This window comes from Pediculus humanus, genomic scaffold (genome assembly GCF_000006295.1).
Source record: "Pediculus humanus corporis 1103172108318 genomic scaffold, whole genome shotgun sequence".
NCBI classification, from domain to species: domain Eukaryota; kingdom Metazoa; phylum Arthropoda; class Insecta; order Psocodea; family Pediculidae; genus Pediculus; species Pediculus humanus.
Genome location: NW_002987887.1, coordinates 2,548,854 through 2,564,161, shown reverse-complemented (window position 1 = coordinate 2,564,161; position 15,308 = coordinate 2,548,854). Strand labels below are relative to the sequence as shown.

At 27.5% G+C, this 15,308-nt stretch overlaps 2 protein-coding genes across 2 annotated transcripts; both read right to left on the bottom strand.

Annotated features, from left to right (window-relative positions):
* Positions 1-274: 274 nt before the first annotated feature.
* On the bottom strand, positions 275-2,770 carry Phum_PHUM607800 (Cylicin-1, putative; the record flags this gene model as incomplete). The annotated part of the gene is made up of 2 exons (XM_002432939.1): positions 275-283; positions 881-2,770. The coding sequence occupies 2 exons, from the start codon at positions 2,768-2,770 to the stop codon at positions 275-277; spliced, it is 1,899 nt and encodes a 632-aa protein (XP_002432984.1).
* A 5,504-nt stretch (positions 2,771-8,274) lies between these two features.
* On the bottom strand, positions 8,275-13,428 carry Phum_PHUM607790 (uncharacterized protein; the record flags this gene model as incomplete). Its single annotated transcript, XM_002432938.1, has 3 exons — positions 8,275-8,297; positions 8,718-8,829; positions 12,421-13,428. The coding sequence occupies 3 exons, from the start codon at positions 13,426-13,428 to the stop codon at positions 8,275-8,277; spliced, it is 1,143 nt and encodes a 380-aa protein (XP_002432983.1).
* Positions 13,429-15,308: the final 1,880 nt, after the last annotated feature.

Genomic DNA, 15,308 nt, shown 5'->3' with positions numbered 1-15,308 from the left:
TTTTTTTCCCTTCATTTCAATTGCATATATATATATGTGTATAGACACTTGCATAAAACGGCAACAAGTATGATTGTTAGATACAAAACTTTGATTTTTCAGTAGTAGAAGAAAACAAACACGTGGGACAAGACAACACAACACAACAACAATCGGGTAGAAGTTTTTAGAATAAAAAAATTCATTCATGGATTTCGATAGGGGAAGGAGAGGGAGGTGGAGATGGGGGGCGAGGTGGAGGGGAAGGGAATCACCGTTGTATCGATATTCAATGTCATCCGGTCTTTAAAAAAAAAAATCGAGACCCTATCGTGGGTAAATGAATGTAAAGTTATCCCCAGGTAGGTTCCATTCCATTTTCGATTTATCGGTACCTTTTTATCAGGTGGTTCCTTTTTTTTCCATTTTCGACCCAACGACAAGAAATTATCGAAAAAAAAAAAAAACTTTAAAAGGATCGAAGAGGCAGACGGAGAGACAAAAAAAAAAAAAAAAAAAATTTTTTTTTCGTTTTTTTAAATTAATAATAATAAACAAGGCGGTGATTGCGTAACGATTTTCAAGACGCAACGATGAAACGCGACATTTTTCCCTTCGAGCGATTTTTAAAACCATTTAATGTTATAATATATTATTTGTTTATGTGTGTGTGTGTGTGTGTGTTTTACGACAAACGGTGATAAAATAAAAAGAAAATAATAATAATAATAATTAAAACGATAATAAAAACAACCGATCGGTAAATAACAATCAATAAATAAAAATTTAAAAAAAAAAAAAATAGGTACAAGTTCGTTTAAACCTTTGGAACGAGGAAAAACCTGGAAAATACCTTTTCTCTCTCTCTCTCTCTCTCTCTCTCTCTCTCGACATTCCTCACCTTATTATTATTATTATTCGAATCGTCGGATTTTAAATTTTTATTTTTATTCGTTTCCGGTTGTAAATCATCGAATCGAATCGAACTTTCAAAATTCGATATCAATTTTTTAACTTTTCCCATTTTCTCATTTGTTTTTGATTCATCATCCGTTTCCGGTTTCCCTCCTCCCGGATGTTTGGAAAATTCCACACATTCTTTCAATCCGTTCGTAAAATTTTCTTCGATTCTCAAATGAATTTTTTCCTTTTCCGAACTCGGTTTTAAACCTTTCAATATTGTTCTGTTGTTGTTGTGACTGCTGCCGCCGCCATTTTTATTTCCGCAATTTGACGTTTTATTTTTTCCAACGAAATCATTTTCCGACGAAAATCTATTCAATTTTTCTTTTAGTTTATTTGTCGTTTTTAAATTATCGACTTTAGACGATGATTTTTTATTATTTTGGTCGTTTGATTTTTCAGGTACGTCAACTTTTTCATTCGAATCGACGATTTTCATTTCCGAACCTTTGTCCTTCCACGACTTCGCATTATGTTCGACAAATTCTTTTTTTTTAATCTCTGATTTTTCCTGCGAACATTTTGCCCTTTTATCCGGCTCGGATAATTTTCCCGAAGGTGTTCCATCCGCGGGAAACTTGTGCGTTTCCGGTTTCGACAAAACGTTGGCGGGATTTTGATTGGTCAAAGGTTTACTCCCCGATTTGATGGTTTCCATCGTTTCTAAAACGGGTAACCTTTTCGAAATTCCACCCGGAATCCATTTTCTTTCCAATTCTGCCGTTTTCTTAGATTTTTTTATCATTATCATCTCCTTTTTGTTGGGTAAAATATTTTTAATGATTTCTTCATCTTTCAAATGACTCCTGCACAATCTCGATATGACTTCTGCATCCGTACAATTTTTCTTCTTATCTTTTATCGATATTTTACTACCCTTTCGATTTTTCATCGTCGTCGGAATTTTCCGCGAATCCAAACAATTGAGACTCTCGATTAAATCTTCAATCGCTTCTCTCGAGTCTATTTTTTCCCCATCTTTCACGTTTTCGAAATATTTCTCGAACAATTTCGATACTTCCTCATTTTCAAATTCTTCCAATTGTAAATTTTCGAAAGCATCCCGACGAGCGTGAACGGTGTCGCACATTCTCTTCGACAACGTGTCGATGGCATCGAATAATTTTTCATCCGTTTTACCCTCGTCTTGTGTTTTTTTTCTTTTGAAAACTTCACTCGCGTCAGACAATTCTTTGACCACGACTTTGACAATCGGACAATTCGATTGTTCGACAATCGATTTTAAATCTAATAACGAATCGGACGGACTACTACCACGACCATCGAGTGTAGTAGACTTTGATAAATCGACTAGAGAGCCTAAAGGACCCCGAATTTTTAATGTTTTACGAGTTTTCATATCGTTCGACGAAATTCCGTTCCAACTCCGACTTCTAACTAATTTAACCCTTTTTTGTAAAACATTTTCAAAGGATGTAATCAATTTATTATCACCGTTCCGACGTTTTTTTCTCGTGCTATCATAATTATCACAATCAACGATTCTTAATTTTTCATTATCGGATTCGCTCAATCCCGTCGAACCGTCATCGACCGAAGTTTCTCGACTAGATTCCCGAGGAACGTGATCCGAAATTTCTACAGCAGAATCCGTCAAAGATTCGTCGCTTTTGAGAACGCTTTCACTCCGAACCTTTTTCTTTTTGTTCGAATCCTTTTTATTGCTTTTATCCGTTTCCTCGCACCTTTTGTTCGGTCCTTTGCACTCGTAATATTTCGTTTTCGTTTCCTTTCGCTTTTTCATCGAATATTTTTTTCCACCATCGCTGTTTCTTAATGAACTTTCGAATGATCCCAAATGAAACATTTTTCACGTACGAAATTAGATAAAATAAAATGAAATAAAAAAATTTAATCCATCGCTTTCGTTTTTTTTTTTTCTAAACCGACGCTTCAAAAAAGGAACGTAATAAAAAATAAAAAATAAAAACGGTCCGAAGGAATGGCATCGAATTTCCAAAATGTACGACACGAACTCATAGAAAATTTCTTTTATGGTTTTGAATGAATATATATAAAAAACGCGGGGAAACGCGATTCGAATGTAAATTATTATAAAAAAAAAACTGGCACGACCATCACTGGCGAAGCAACTCCAGCAACTGGAGTCGGTTCAAATGCATGTACGCACACACACTCAGACCAAAATTTAAAAAAAAAAAAAAAAAAAAAAAGGAGTATCAAGTTCAATTTTTAATTTAAATATTTTCAAGACTTTTCTATTATTATTATTATTATTATTATTATATTTTTAATCAGTCTTACGTTGGTACTTTTGTCCTAAGTTTTAAACAAAAATTTTACTTGATAATTTCCGATCGAAAGAATCGTTTTAAAAAAAAAAAAAAACTTTCGACAAAACTTGTCGTTGAATAAACGAGGAAGCAAAATGCTAAATCGAAATAATAATAATAATCAATAATAATAATAATAATAATAAGTCATTGTTCTGATAAATATTTTCAGGTGTACCACCGACTAAACTGTCGTTTTGTCGACCCGTAAAAGGTACGTTGTAAACAAAAGAAAAAAAATCGAGTCTCGTGACACGTTAAATTCAAATCATGTTTTGCAATATTGTTTTATATCCATCTTTTTTTTATTCCTCCCCCGTCTCTTTTGTACTTTTAACAGTGGAAATAGAAAACGTGTCAGAAGTAAACATACGTTCGACTCAAAAGTAAAAAACAATGAATTATCCTACGAACAGCACCCTCGAATCGGAGGGAGGGGTATTTATCGTCCCTCCCTCTCTCCCCATCACCCTCGGACATTATTATCATTATTATTATTTTTACGTATTAATTTGTTTCCAATGAATACGAAACAAACGCGTCCTTCGTTCGCGCTAACATTCCACGATCCCTACAAAAATTCTTTTTACGGCCATATGGTTAATAGAACGTAATAATCTATTTAATTATTCCAACGGGGGTTGACACACGGTGGGACGTTATCAAGTGGGTTGTTGTTGTTGTTGTCGATATTCAATGCCATAATTTTTATAAACCTTTGTCTCCAAAGTAGGTGTCTTTGGACAGGAAACAACAAAAAAAAATCAGCCATTACATTAATTACTCTTTCGCCATATTCAATTTAATTTTAGGTTCAGAACCTAGAAAACCCGAAAAAAAAGGTACAAAATTAATAATAATAATGCCATCGTTATGGAAAATACTCTCTCGAGAAGAAGAAGAAAAAATAATACTTTTTTTTTTAAAAAACTATTATAAATTATTTTTTTAAAAAATTTAACGAGTCTCGAATAATAAATCAGTTCGATAAATTCAATCTATCTATCTATCTATATTTCGATATATCGAATCGATTCTTCTACGTGTAAGTCATCCAGCAAAAAAAAATCTATTTCCAAGGCCTTAAACTGTCGTAATCAAATACGATTTGAATCTCGTGCAAACTTTTTTTTAAAAACCGCGTGGGCCCCGCGAAAAAAAAAAACCCTAAGAATTATTTATTATTATTATTATTATTTCTTAAACATCGTTATTGCTACTCGAACGCCATAAACGGACACCTTTAAAGTAAAATTTGCTACGAGAAAAAAATTGCTACAAGAAAAAAATTTGCTATGAAAAATTTTACACTGCGATAACATAACGATATTTTCCATCGGCGTGAATCACATTGTAAACAATAATAAAAACGACAGCTTTAGTGGGGAGAAACAAAACAAAACAAAACAATTTTACGACAGAAAAAAATTTGAATGAAATACAATTAATTAATTACGACGATGATATGGTTTTTTTTAGTAAAATTAAATTAAAATGAAATTTTTAGAAAAAAATTATTTAAAAATGATTTTGTTCGGGCCAAAAATAAATAAGGTGAAAACGTAAAAAAACGGGTAACAATTTCTCACACACACACAAATCCACTTTTCCTTTCCCCCCCCAAAACAAACGCGCGCGTGCTAGAAAGTTTGTTTACAAAAATTTTTATGTAAATAAATTTTGTACGAAACACATGTAAAAAAAAAAAAAAAAAACGAAATTTTTTCCTTTTTTTTAAGGGGGGCAGTAATAATAATAATAATAATAGACAAATTATACGTTTAGATATTTGTTTTTTATCAGTCAAAAAAAAAAAAAAAAAAAAAAAATTCCAATATCTTTTCCCTTGTTCATTCATAATTTTTTATTTAAAACATTTAACGGTACTACAAACAAGTTTCCCCACTCCCCTTTCCTCCCTACCTCCTCCTCCTCTTAACTCCAAGTAGATTTTTTACAATTATACTTTTAATTTCAATGAAACTATTTACAAGTACAAATACGCGCGCACACACACACACACACACACCTAAACATTTCGTTTCGATTTGATTAAAATTTATCTCCCCTTTACAGCGTTGCAATTTTCTCATACAAATCCCGAAAAACAAAAATTTTACCGTTAAAAAAAAAAAAAAAAAAAAAAAAAAAATTTCGTTTCTTTATCATTTGGGATCCAATCCAGGAATCTCTTAAAGTTGGGGGCGTTAACTCGAAAAAAAAAAAAAAAAAAAAAAAAAAAAAAAAATTGATTCACTTAAAATAATAATAATGTTTTGATTACAACACACAACGTGGGAGAAAAAAAAACATGACATTTTTTATTATGTGTGCTTTTAATAGAATGTTTTGAACTTTAAAAACCAAAACAAAAAAAAAAATGGAAAAAACAATAAAAACCGACAATACCCCCCCAAAAAAAAAAAAAAAAATAAAAAATAAAAAGAAAATTTTTTTTTCTAAAATTCCGTATTTTTTTAAAAAAAAAAAAAAAAAAAAAAAAAACGCCTTCAAATTTACAATCATATTCAAATATCACGCAAGCGCTACAAGTTGCCTAATCGATAATTCGCAGGAAATCTTTTTTTTTTGTTTTTTGGGGAGAAAAAACAATGAATGAGTGAATGAATGAATGAATGAATCAAAAAGCAATTGAAATTGCAGTTTTTAAAATTAATTTCAATTTTACACACGTGTCACAAATCATTTCAACGATACAATAATAGTAAACATACATACATATCATTTAACATTCTCGCCCTCTTACACAAACATGTTTATAATTTTCGTAATAATCCGTTAAAAAAAAAAACCAAACGATAATAATAATAATAACGAAAGGTAATTTATTAGCGAATAAAAAAAAAAGAAAAAAAATGTGCACGTCGGGCCCCCCCCCACCACCACCATTTCTTGGTCATTCAACCCAAAAAAAAAAAAAAATTTTTCACAATAAAAATAAATTACCATTGATAATAAAAGATGTTTAAAGGGCTTGACATTAGATTCTGTGAGAAAGAACAAGTGAAAGGGTTTTTTTTTTTTTTTTTTTACGTTTCTAATAAAACCGATATACCTTGAAGAATTTTTTTTTTTTAAAAATGGCGGATTTCCGAGGATATTTTCGACGAATCAAAAATTAAAAGACATCGCGAAGAAGAAAAAAGAGTACAACCGTTTGCAAAATAATCTTTTAATTCACGTTTATTTTTTTTTCCCCCCCCCCCTCTGACATGTCGGGTTAACATCAATTACTATTAGAATTAATAACGATAATAATAATAATAATAATGATTTTTAACCATAGTTTAAAATAATATCTGTCGAAATATTAATAATAATAATAATAACGATTAGATAACACAAATTTAATATCATCGTGACTAATAATAATAATAAACGATTAAAAAAAAATTTTCACTCGAATTAAGGTCAGATTTACGAGAAATTTCCCTGTTTGTTTGTTTGTTTGTTTATTATTATTATTATTTTGTTTTTAAATGTTAATTTTAATTTAGTAATGTGCAACAACAACAACAACAACAACAAAAAAGTTTTTACTCCTTTGTTATTAATAAAATTTATTTATTTATTTATAACAATATGAAGAGATTGCATTTAAAGAGATGACGACGACGACGACAACATCATCATCATCATCATTCAAACACGAAAAATTTTTTACTTTTTTAAATAAAAAAAAAAAAAACCGTTAAAATAAATTTAAGAAAAATTTTATTTATAGATTTTAATACCTTAGAAACGAAAGAATTTCAAATTTGACTCGATAAAAAAATTTGGCTCGAATACAAACAATTCAATAAAAAAAAAATCAAATCAAATACGAAAAAAAATTTTTAAGGAGAAATTTCGTATTTTCCTTCTTTCTCTCCCCCCTCTCTCTCTCTCTCTCTCTTTTACTCTTTTAATTATTATTATTTTTCATTAATAAATATGAGATTTGAAACAAAAAAAAAAAAAACAAATTATCGAAACAAGTTTTTTTTTTTTGTTTTTTCTTTCTTAAAGATATTTCGATTCGATAATCGAATTCTGCGATTTTTATTATTATTATTATTATTATTATTTTTCTCATTATTATTTAAATATCATTTTTCGAAAAAAGGAAAAAAATTTACACGCGAAAAAACTAGCAGAAGATAAAATTTTTATTGCAATGTTCACGATGACCCAATGACTGACTGACTTAATGAGAGAGAGAGAGAGAGAGAGAAAAGAGAAATTCTTATTAATAAAGAAAAAGTAAAAAATAAAATAAAATCTTTATTGTTGTTGTTGTTGTTGTTGTTGTTGCCTTTAAAAAAAATTTTTTTATTTTGTATATAATTTTTTTCACTTTGTACTCCATAATTGAACTTGAAGATTTTTACATCTTCAACTTTTTAAATAATAATAATAATAATAATAATAATAATAATAATAATAATAATAATAGTAATACAAACAACTTAAATTCCCTCGAATTTAAAAAAAAACCTAATTGTAGAAACAATTCGATCGTTGCGCGTGAGAGCGCAAAAAAAATTTTTTTCAAAAAGATACCGGGAAGGAAGTTCAAATCTAAACCTAACACCTCATACTCCACAAAAACAAACAAACAACAACCTAAACGAATAATAAACAAACGGACAAATTTATTTTTAAATAATATTAATTTTCTAGGCTTTCAATTTAAACCATCACAAAATCTTTCACAATTAATTAATAATAATAACAACAACAACAAAAACGACGACGATGATGAATTTAAATTAATAAGTTTTGAAAAACAAACAAACGAAATAAACAACTTAAACGATTTGTAATTTAAATAAATTCCGCCTAAAAAAAAAAATTAAATTTATTCACAAATAATAAATTATTTAATTAATTAATTAAATTAACCGTGTTAATTAATAATAATAAACCATTTAAATTCATAAATAAGACTCGAATTCGTTGCAATTTAAAATAATAATAATAATAATAATAATAATAATAATGGTAACATGATATATTATTTGGAATAATCGATGAAACCTTGAATCGAATTAGGCATTGAACATACATAAAATCAATAATTGGCAAATTTTTTTTCCCCGATTGTAAATTGTAAAATAATTAAAGAATAAAAAAAAGAACCGCTTGCAAATAATAATAATAATAATAATAATAATAATAATAATAATAATAATAATAATAATAATAATAATAATAATAACCATGCCACATTCAATGAAAGGAAATTTAAAGAAGATTATGAAGAACCTAAAAGAAGAAGAAACCATCCAGGAAATCGCACTATGTGGGACGGCCTACATTCTTCGGAAAATATTGTATAAATAGCACAAACGAAATTCGAGTATTTGTCCCTAAGGAATCGGGAAGAAACCTGGGATAAATGAACTTGAAAACCCTTAAAAAAAAAAAAACTTACGGTAACTTTTTTAAATCTTAAACTTCCGCTTCTTTTCAACGTTCCATCCCTTATATTGCTGTCGTTTAATACGACGTAATGACCATCTAAACCGGATCTTCGAGTCAATTCGCATAATTCAGGTATGGGTTGAACCTAATAAAAAAAAAAAATAATAATAATAATAATAAAAATCAAAACAACGTCGTACGTGCATTTACATTTAATTATAAACGAATGTACAAGCTATTAAAAAAAAAAAAAAAAAAAAAAAGATGCATTTTACATTTTAACCGACATTTTGATGACGTCAAGGCGACATTTTTTTTTAAATAGGATTTCTCCATAAAGTTTCCAGTTTAAAATTTAAAATTTTTTTTCCTTCTTTTTTGTCGATACATCCTTTCATTTATTAATTTTAAATATTACACAACAAATATTCTCGCTCTAATTAAATAAAACAATAAATTACAATTATCTATTATTATGATTTCCTCCCCCCTTTCTCTCCCCAACTCCCCAATCCCCCCAATTTAATCGTTCTTTCTTTTTTTCTTTCTTTCATAGATAGACTAATTTTATTTTAAAAAAACAACTTTCAATTTTTTTTTTTTTTTTTTCAAACTACAATCAATTGAAATAACGTTACAACGACACAATTTTTTTCTTTTTTCTTAACCGTTTCTTATTACATTACGTACGTTTTTTTATATACAAAATTTAATACATTGTAACGCACGCCATTTAATTTTATTTATACATAAAAAAAAAAAAAAAAAATTAATAACTTTCTAGAAATTCTAATAAATGATTTATATAAGGTTGGTGACCTTTCAATAAAAAATAGTATATCATTGTCACCGTAGCAAAAAAAAATTTAACGCCAAACCGCGGGGTAATGTAAATTTTTTTTTTATTGCAAAATATTATATAATTATTATTATTATTATTATTAGTTTTTTTTTTTTATTTAATAAAACGCTAAATGGAACGGACGAGTGAATTTAACATAAACAACAACAAAAAATAAAGAAAGAAAGAAAGAAACATTCTTCCCGTTAATAACCGTTATGCCACACCACATTCCGGAAAAATAGATACCATTGAGACACCAACCGTTAAGAGTCCAACATAACATATTAGTGAGTGGCATGCCAGCCACCTCGCGACCTGAATTACTTAATTTTATATTATCATATTATTATATACTTTCGTATTCGATAATAATAATAATAATAATTAACTTTTTTTTTTTTTTTTAAATTCGGAAAATTGTAAGGAAGAAATAAGAATGAATCCCACAAGAACATTCTAAAAGATTTAGGATAATAATATTATATTTTTATCGTTAGGGAAGAGGGGGTAGTTTTTTTTTTTTTCCAAACGAAATCCCCAAAGGGGAAGAAATAAACGATATTTATGTGACGAACAACGAACCGTTTCATTCATCCTAAAAACAGAGAAGGCTGACAGATTTTGGGGTAATTAAAGAAAAGAAAGGGAGAAGACGACTGACTACGCCTAACCATCATATAAATAACGCCATTGTCGAAAAATATTTAATTTCTCATTAAGAACACACACCGCCCCCTTCCCCCCCCCCCACACACACACACACACAAATTCTAAACCGAAAATGATGAGGGGAAAAAGGGTTATTCGGGAAGAATTAAACTTCAAATCCGAATGTACTTCAGAGGGTTTGTCTTCTGCTTTTTTTCCGACAGCAGACAAACGAATCATCATTATCAGATAATTTTTTTTTTATTAATACTTCCCCCCCCCGAAACGTTATTGTAAAAAAAAAAAAAGTAGAATAAATACAAATCGCTTTTGTTATTGTTTTCATTTAACAAAAAAAAAAAAAAAAAAAATCATCTAATCATAGAGTGTGATAATGTGCAAACTATATTACTCGGTCATAGAGTAAAAAAAAAAAAAATAAAACAATTCAAATAAACAATCAAAACAAACACAATACTACAATTAACTTTTCAAACTCGTATAGAATTAATTATCAGAAAGGAAAAAAAACGGTTTTTTTTTAAATAATTGATTGGATTTGACATTTATTCTTATCAATTTTCTTTCCTTTTTTTCCTTTTTTTTCTAATTAGTAAAATTACCGAATAATTACTTTTTTTTTTAAAAAACGTTTAAAAAAATAAATAAATAAATGATTACGTGACAAAATTTTTGTTATTAAGCGGTTTTTTTTTTTTTTTTAAACGCTTTTCTACTTTAAATTTGTTTCAGTTATGACAAAATCAATTAAAAAAAACAGTTTTAATAAAAAAATTTTTAAATTGCCCTTTTGCTAAATTATATTACTTAGTAAAAAAAAAAAAAAAAAAAGTAGGGCAAGCGTTATTCTTTCACAGGAAAAAAGTCATTACCTTATACGTGATTAAGGAAAAAAAATTGCTGATTTAAATGATTTTTTTACAGTAAATTCACAATTTCTTTTCGCGATTGTCTTTAAAATTATTTACATAAAAAAATAAAATACAATCATCGTAATTTCCACGGAATAATTTAAATACCGTTTGTCCTGTTGTTGTCTTTAAAAAAAAACTTTTTTGTTTACATTTTTCAAATAGCATATTTCGCGTATAAAAAAAAGGATACGGGTTATTAATAATTTTAAAATAAATTTTGACACCCCCCTTCCCTCCCTCCCTTCCCCTTCTCGTCCACCATTAATCCATTAATTTTTCAATTAATTAAAACATACAATTACAAAACAACAGCAACAACAATTTAATAATATGTTTATTTAAAATAAAATATCAATAAAAAGTTAACGTATATAAAATTTAAATGGTTATTATTATTATTATTATTATTATTATTATTATTATTTTCCATCATTAAGTACAACGATATTAAATAAATTATTTAAAAAAAAAAAAATGGCGATTGTGATAATGTAGAGAAAAATTCTGTTATCTTAGTCAGTTATTTAAATATTGATTATTTGCCTCACGATCAACTAACGGTTATTAAAGTTATTGGCATGACAGGTATTTGAAAAAAAAAGGTAAATTTTTTTTAAAGAGTTTAAAGGGATTATTTAAATTTTTAGCAAATTTTTTTTTTTACTTTGAATAAGCTTTAGGCATAATTTAAAGCAAAACTTGTATAAGAAGAAATTGAAACGCCATTTTTTTTATAGCGTTGTACCTTTAATTTATTCAAATTTTTACAATTTTTTTTACACTTTTAAATGTTATGCTTAAAAAAAAAAAAAAAAAAAAAAAAAACAAAGAAAAGGCCAAGAAAGAACTCATGACTAATTAAATTATAAACTAACATACTTTTAAAATACTACATATATACAATATAATTTATTTTAAACACATTTTTTTGTTCCCTCAATTAAAATACGTGATTAGGTTGATTGATTTGACGTGGAATTTATAAATATATATATAATTATATATTTTTTAATCGATTAGTCATTTAAACCACAGTAATAATAATAATAATTTTTTAGGAAACCTAATACTAAAGGATTCTTGTCGTTGAATTAATATAAAAAAATTTTTTATTGCAAATATATAGGTCAACAGGTCTAGATAGAAAAAAAGTAAGTTCAATAAATTCTGATGAATGATACTCAATACCAGTCTACCTTGTGTGAAAAAATGTAAATTATGAATTTTCATATTTAATAAATTATATTTTTGTGTTGCAAAATGAATTGAGAAAAAGCATTCCTTTAATAATATTTAAAATGTAACTTACCTTGACTGATACACTTGAGCCACTACTTTTTATTAAATCAATAATCTCTTCCCTTGACTTATCATGAACTTGAATACCGTTTACTTCTAACAAAATATCTCCAGGCAATAAACCAGTTTCATTTTTATTTTCTATTATCGCACCAGGTTCGGCAAAAATTACAGTTTTTTTTTTAACACTACTTAATTTATCAGTGATTATGGCTCTTCTTAATTGAAATCCAAAATCACCTTTTGAAGTTCTGTGTATTGTCAAATCCCTAGGTTTGGGTAACTGTATGGGAATAATATCGGGCAGTGGTAAATCAGCATATTTACTGTCTATATTGGAATGAATTTTACCAAAACCTTGATTTTCTCCAGTCGGTGATAATGAAAAAGGAGGTGTAGCAAAACTACTGTTTGTAGTATCAGTTAAACTTTCAGCACTCGGACTTGTTGATGCAACACTGAGTAAATTATTTTGTTCATTCTGTAAATGATTGTTACCTAGCACTGTGTGATTTCTTAAATGTTCAGGTGACACATTTAACTTATTTTTTGAATGAGATAAACAGTTTTTAGGAGGTACATTTTGATAAGTGATAACTTCATTTTGTAATGTATTTCGAGCCAATACACTACTGTTGTTAGGATCTTGAATTTCATAAATATCGGAACTGTTAATACTCGATCTTGATCCTTTTAATATTCCTCTTTTAGGAGGCCTAGGTGGGAGTGGTGGTAAAACTTTTTTTGATACTTGATTATGAAGAGAATTTAAACTTGTCTCACTAGAGTCACTTAGTGCTAAAATTTCTCTATTTAAAAACTGCGAATGTTTAGCATTGGTATGCCCAGGCAAACTTCCTGACCTATTGAATTCTGGACGGCGCTCTAAATCCGCAAAAAAATTTTCACTATAATCAGCAGTTATGCCACTGGGTAATTTTTCTTTTTCTTTTTTTTTCGTTCTTATTTTAAGAGATCTTCTAACTTCATCTAATCTCAAAAGCTCTTCAGCAGTCATACCACTCCTTTCTCTTTTTTTTTTACTTTCTTTTTCCTTTTTACGTTTTTCTTTATCATCCTTTTCGACATAGTTTTTTTTCATAAAATTAAACATTTCGCCTTATGAATAAATTAATTCTTAATACACAAAACTACAAACGATAAATATCCACTAAATATTACACATATCATACATTTATTTTATCATAAAACAATAACCGATAACAAATGTCAACAAAAAAAAAAAAAAAAAATAAACCCGCAAAATATCTTTAATACGTTAATAACCTATTAAATAAAATTTTAAAAAATTCATAAATTAACTGATAGTAACGCGTATACTGTTTTTTAATACTTGCAAATTTAAAACTCAATTATAGCGAGCAATACAAGTTTAAATAAGTTACTACTCCCCCACCAGCACCCGAATACGAAAATCGTTTTCTGTACAAACAGTTTATTATATTTGACTGGTTGAAAACATAAAATACGCTATAAAAGTAAAAAAAATTGTTTCAAAACCATTTTAGTTTTCAAACAATACCATAGAAGTCATAGAAGTAGTCAAGTAAAAAAAAATTTTGGCGCAATACATGCAATACATTGCATTTGTCATTTAATGAATTTTTCATTTTCATTTTAATTTTAAATGAAATTCTCAATTTAATTTAACTCACCAACCCTTATTTTTGCATTAGAAGATATTTCTTTACCTAAACTTTATAATTCTAGATACAAATATTGTATTTGATTGATTTAAAAATAAAAAACTTTTTAAGGTTAAAATAATTGGGATTGATTTACAAAAGCAATAATTAAACATTTGTCTTTGAATTAATTAATTATTCTTTTTATGTAAGCTATATTGAATAAACACTTTTCACCCTATCACAGTGATAAATTAGTTAAATGCTAAAATATTATTTGCTATATTCATCTGTCACAAATATCTTTACCTTAAGTATCTGTAAAACATGATGAAATGTATAGGGAATTCATTTTTTACTAAATCTAATTCTTTCAAACTATTATTCATCTGAAACTTTTTTATATTATTGATTTGAATACCATTAACTGAATTATACAATATGGTTTTAAAGAAATTTTGTATCTTTAGTTTTGTAAAACTGTACCCTGTGTCAAATTGTTCACACTATTTAACATTATAACAACTCCTATCAAATTTTTATACTTAAAAATCTTTTTAGGCATGAATAAATAAATAAAATATGTTTCTCAACTCTCTACATACCGCAAATTAATCGTTGAAATCAAGATTAATTATCAACCAAGCTGATGTTGGTTTTGGCCAATAAAACCATTATGGCTGACCGTTTCAAAAGTATTAATGTTAAAAATTTAATGGTTTTTTTTTTAGATAACAATTTTGTCCCAACGAATATTGTGAATGGGATAAAAGTCACAAAATGTAAATTGAAAAAATAAAATTGTATAAGAAAAATTAAATTACCTTAAATTCTCTCACGACGTCCAAAAAAAAAGTGATGAAAAATGAAACGAGAACCTTTACTTCACCTTACTGTACGTTTTGAAAATTTCATAGAGTGTTTAAACATCACTTCTTTAAATGGCGCCCAATTGAAACTTTTCTATATTGTAAATGATAAAAAATAACTTTTCACTCACTACAAACACTTACAACGCTTTATTTTTAACAATTTTCGTTTTATTATGACGAAATTAATAAAAAATGGAGGGAAAGGGTGTAAATAAAAAATAAATTGCCTTAATATCTATAACTAAATAAAATCAACAGCAGCAGTAAGGGATGAAAAAAATTAATTATTTATTTATTTAACAATTTATTTGTTCATCGTCACTACATTTACCTTTGATAAAAATAATAATAATAATATTTTAAAAATGAATTTAAATTTT